This window comes from Salvelinus sp. IW2-2015, unplaced genomic scaffold (assembly GCF_002910315.2).
Source record: "Salvelinus sp. IW2-2015 unplaced genomic scaffold, ASM291031v2 Un_scaffold1824, whole genome shotgun sequence".
Classification (NCBI taxonomy): Eukaryota; Metazoa; Chordata; class Actinopteri; order Salmoniformes; family Salmonidae; genus Salvelinus; species Salvelinus sp. IW2-2015.
Genome location: NW_019943195.1, coordinates 166,963 through 172,123, shown reverse-complemented (window position 1 = coordinate 172,123; position 5,161 = coordinate 166,963). Strand labels below are relative to the sequence as shown.

The 5,161-nt window shown below is 43.1% G+C and overlaps 1 protein-coding gene across 1 annotated transcript in view; it reads left to right on the top strand.

Moving 5' to 3' along the window:
• Positions 1-5,161, top strand: part of LOC139024731 (dynein axonemal heavy chain 2-like) — a 95,435-nt gene that overhangs the window by 7,177 nt on the left and 83,097 nt on the right. The window contains 4 exon segments of the mRNA XM_070439650.1: positions 2,465-2,521; positions 2,524-2,564; positions 2,567-2,617; positions 2,968-3,068. Coding sequence (XP_070295751.1) covers positions 2,465-2,521; positions 2,524-2,564; positions 2,567-2,617; positions 2,968-3,068 — 250 coding nt within the window.

Below are 5,161 nucleotides of genomic sequence, written 5' to 3'. Positions count from 1 at the left end.
GCACCTTACCTCACCGGACTCCAGTCACCTCCTTGGACTACGCCTATACCAGTTGAAGTCTGGAAGTTACGTACACTTAGGTTGGCGTCATTAAAACTCGTTTTTCAACCACTCCACAAATTTCTTGTTAACAAATAAGTTTTGGCAAGTTGGTTAGGACGTCTTCTTTGTGACGACACAAGTAATTTTTCCAACAATTGTTTACAGACAGATTATTTCAGTAATTCCTGTCCACAATTCCAGTGGGTCAGAAAAAAGTGGGGTCAGGAAAAGTGGGTAGGAAAATTCAGCAGAAAAATTGTCATGGCTTTAGAAGCTTCTGATAGGCTAATTGACATCATTTGAGTCAATTGGAGGTATACTTGTGGAATGTATTTCAAGGCCTACCTTCAAACTCAGTGGCCTCTTTGCTTTGAAATACATGGGAAATCAAAAGAATCCACCAAGACCTCAGAAAATATAAATTTGTAGACTCCACAAGGTTCTGGTTCATCCTTGGAGCAATTTCCAAACGCCTGAAGGTACCACGTTCACCTGTACAAACAATAGTATGCAGTATAAAACCATGGGACCAGAGCCGTCCATACCGCTTCGGAAGGAGATCATTCTGTCTCCTAAGATGAACGTACTTTGGTGGAAGAAGTGAATTTAATCCCAGAAAAAGACAGAAAAGGACCTTGTGGGAAGATGCTGAGGAAAACAGGTACAAAAAGTATCAATATCACAGTAAAAAGCAAGTCATTATATTCGACGATAACCTGAAAGGACTGCTCAACAAGGAAGAACCACTGCTTGCCAAAACGCGCATAAAAAGTCCATGACTAATGGTTTTGAACTGCCACAATGGGGACAAAAGTACTTTTTGAAAAGAAATGTCCTCTGGGTTGTGGAAAAAAATTTAGAACTGTTTGGCATAATGAACATTATTATGTGTGGAATGGAACAAGGGGAGGCTTGCATAAGCCAGGAGAGAACACCATCCCAGCGGTGAAGCACGGGGGGTGACAGCATTCATGTCTGCTTGGGGTGCTTTTGCTTGCAGGAAGGAGGATGGGCATCTCACAAAATAATGGCATATGTTAAGGAAATTAATGGTTGAATATAGTGGATGCAACAGTTCAAGTACATTCAGTCAGGAGATTTAAAGCGTGTCGCAAATGGTCTTCAAATGGACAATGACGCAAGCATCTTCCAACGGTTGTGGCAAAATGGCTTAAGGAAACAAAGAGTCAAGGTATTTGGAGTGGCATCATAAAGCACTGACCTCAATCCTGTACAGAACCATTTGTGGGCAGATCGAACTGAAAAGAGTGTCAAGCAAGGAGGCTGTACAAACTGACTCATTAACCAGGTCTGTCGAGGAATTGGGTACCCAAATTAGCCATGCTATCAAATACTAATTGAAGTGTTTGTAAACTTCACAGTCTTGGACCCCCATTTTGTTGGGGAATTGTTAAGAAAGAAAATATTAATACATTAAATCATTCTTCATCATATTAATTCTGACATTTACATTCTAAAATAAGTGGTGATCCTAACTGACCGCGAGACAGCAATTTTTACTAGGATTAAACTGCAGGATTGTGAGTAGACAAGAGTTTAAATGTATTGGGCTAAGGTGTATGTAACTTCTGACTTCACTGTACAATGTCACATCCGTGTGTGGTTCGCTTTCCCCAGGCGTTTATTGTTTTCTGTTTCAGTTTCATGTTGTGGCTGTTTGTGTTTCTTGTTGTATTATGTTTGTTATTTATTTAAAACACTCACTCCCTGAACTTGCTTCCCGACTCTGCGCACATCGTTATACCAAACCATCTCAAATTTGTTGAGGTCGGTGATGTGGATGGCAGGTCATCTGATGCAGCACTCCATCATCTCCGTTCTTTGGTCCAAATAGTCCTTACCAGACTTGAAGGTGTGTTGGTCATTTGTCCTGTTGCAAAACAACATGTATGAGCTCATAAAGCGGCAACCTGATGGAGATGGCGTATTGACCTGGCAGATGCTGTGGTAGCAGCTGGTTAAGTGTTGGCCTTTGATTTTAAAAAATCACAGAAGTGTCACCAGCAAAGCACCCCCACACCATACACCTGCTCCTCCATGCTCACGGTGGGAACGACACATGCAGAGATCCATCTCACTTATCTGCAACAAAGACGACCCAAGATCAACGACCCAACATTTTGTCGAGTATGTGGTTATTCCTTGTTGGTTCAATTAAAGACTCTCTCTCTCTTCTCTCTCTCTGTTCTCTCTCTTCCTTCTCTCTCTCTCTTTCTCTCTCTCTTCTCTCTCTCTCTTCTGCTCTCTGTCTCGCTCTCTCGTCTCTCTCTTCTCTCTCTCGCTCTCTCTCGGGCTCTCTCTCTCTCTCTCTCTCTCTCTCTCTCTCTCTCTCTCTCTCTCTCTCTCCTCTCTCTTCTATTCCCCTCCCTGTCTCTCTCTCCCCTCCCTGTCTCCCACCCAGTAACCCCTCTGACTCTGACCCACTACGGGTGTTGGTTTGAGTTGTGGTTCATCTTCAGTTCGCATCTGGCATCTGTGCCTCGGTCGACGAGGGCGGTCGTTTAAGACGATCGACAACTTCCTCAGGGAGATGGAGGGTACCTTCCCCAATAAGGTGGGGCATGAAGCAACACACATGCCACGGAGTGCTCACACACACACACACACACACCACACACACACACACACAACACCCACACACACACACACACACCACACACACAACAGTGTTCATTACACTGTCACAATGAAAAAAATATTCTTAATTATTAACATATGTTCTAACATATGTTCCTCTCAATCAATTTAGTTTTTGTAGTACAGTATTTTAGGCACAATATCAAACACATTTTTGAAATCCATTTCTAGAATTTTATATTACCATACAGTATATTGACTGTACTTGATGCACAGACGTTGAAACTGTGTCACTTTGAGTCTTGTTTTTTCCGTTTGTCCCTTCAGGACACCATCTATGAGTACTATGTAGACACTAAGAACAAGACCTGGGGCCATCCTTTGAGGACAACTGCTCAAGGTTGCTGCGCGCTACGCCGCCCAAGTGAGTATGTGTGTAGTGTCCCGTGTGCGTTCCCTGTCCGGGTGTACTATGTAAGTATGTGTCTGTGGTGTGCCCTGTGTACCTGAGAGCGGCACCACCAACACGCACACTGCATGGGATCTCACCTCTACACACTGTCATCACTGGACTGGGAGTGCTGTGTGTGTTGTCTGTGTGTGGCCCTGTGTACCTGAGAGCGGCACCCCACACACGCACACTGTTTAGGAAAGTCTATGGTTGCCTGATTTGGTTCTCAATCAGAGACAGCTGGTTATTGTTGTCTCTGATTGGGAGCCATATTTAAGGTAGCCATAGGCTTTAGGTGTTTGTGGGTAATTGTCTATGTCAATGTTCTATGTTGCATGTGTGCACTAGTTCGTTATAGCTTCACGTTTGTTGTTTTTGTTAGTTTGTTAAAGTGTTTCGTGTCGTGTTCTTTCATCTTCTTTAATAAAGAGAAGATGTATCATTATCACGCTGCGCCTTGGTCCGTCTCTCCACACGATCGTGACAATTGGAGGTGTACTTGTGGATGTATTTCAAGGTCTACTTTCAAACTCAGTGCCTCTTTGCTTGAAATCATGGGAAAATCAAAAGAAATCAGCCAAGACCTCAGAAAATAAAATTGTAGACCTCCACAAGTCTGGTTCATCCTTGGGAGCAATTTCCAAAYGCCTGAAGGTACCACGTTCACCTGTACAAACAATAGTATGCAAGTATAAACACCATGGGACCACGCAGCCGTCATACCGCTCAGGAAGGAGATGCGTTCTGTCTCCTAGAGATGAACGTACTTTGGTGCGAAAAGTGCAATTAATCCCAGAACAACAGCAAAGGACCTTGTGAAGATGCTGGAGGAAACAGGTACAAAAGTATCAATATCCACAGTAAAACAAGTCATATATCGACGTAACCTGAAAGGCTGCTCAACAAGGAAGAAGCCACTGCTCCAAAACTGCCATAAAAAGCCAGACTATGGTTTGCAACTGCACATGGGGACAAAGATCGTACTTTTTGAGAAATGTCCTCTGGTCTGATGAAACAAAAATAGAACTGTTTGGCCATAATGACCATCGTTATGTTTGGAGGAAAAAGGGGGAGGCTTGCAAGCCGAAGAACACCATCCCAACTGTGAAGCACGGGGGTGGCAGCATCATGTCTCTTGGGGTGCTTTGCTGCAGGAGGGACTGGTGCATCTCACAAAATAGATGGCATCATGTGAAGGAAAATTATGTTGATATAGTGAAGCAACGTCTCAAGACATCAGTCAGGAAGTTAAAGCTTGGTCGCAAATGGGTCTTCCAAATGGACAATGACCGCAAGCATTCTTCCAAAGTTGTGGCAAAATGGCTTAAGGACAACAAAGTCAAGGTATTGGAGTGGCCATCATAAAGCCCTGACCTCAATCCTACAGAACATTTGTGGGCAGAACTGAAAAAGCATGTGCAAGCAAGGAGGCCTACAAACCTGACTCAGTTACACCAGGTCTGTCAGGAGGAATGGGCCAAAATTGCCAATGCTACCAAATACTAATTGAGTGTATGTAAACTTCTGACCCATTGGGAATGTAAGAAAGAAAATATTTAATACATTAAATCATTCTCTCTACTATTATTCTGACATTTCACATTCTTAAAATAAAGTGGTGATCCTAACTGACCGCAGACAGGCAATTTTTACTAGGATTAAATGTCAGGAATTGTGAATAACAGAGTTTAAATGTATTTGGCTAAGGTGTATGTAAACTTCTGACTTCAACTGTACATGTCACTCCCTTTGGTTCCTTCCCCAGGCGTTATTGTTTCTGTTTCAGTTTCATGTCTGTGTGCTGTTTGTGTTTCTTGTTTTGTATTATGTTCTGTTTATTTATTAAAACACTCACTCCCTGAACTTGCTTCCCGACTCTCGGCGCACATCGTTACACAAACCATCTCAATTTGGTCAGGTGATTGTGGAGGCCAGGTCATCTGATGCAGCACTCCATCACTCTCCTTTTTGGTCAAATAGTCCTTACCCAGCCTTGRAGGTGTGTTGGGTCATTTGTCCTGTTGAAAAACAAATGATAGTCTCACTAAGCGCAAACCTGATGGGATGGCG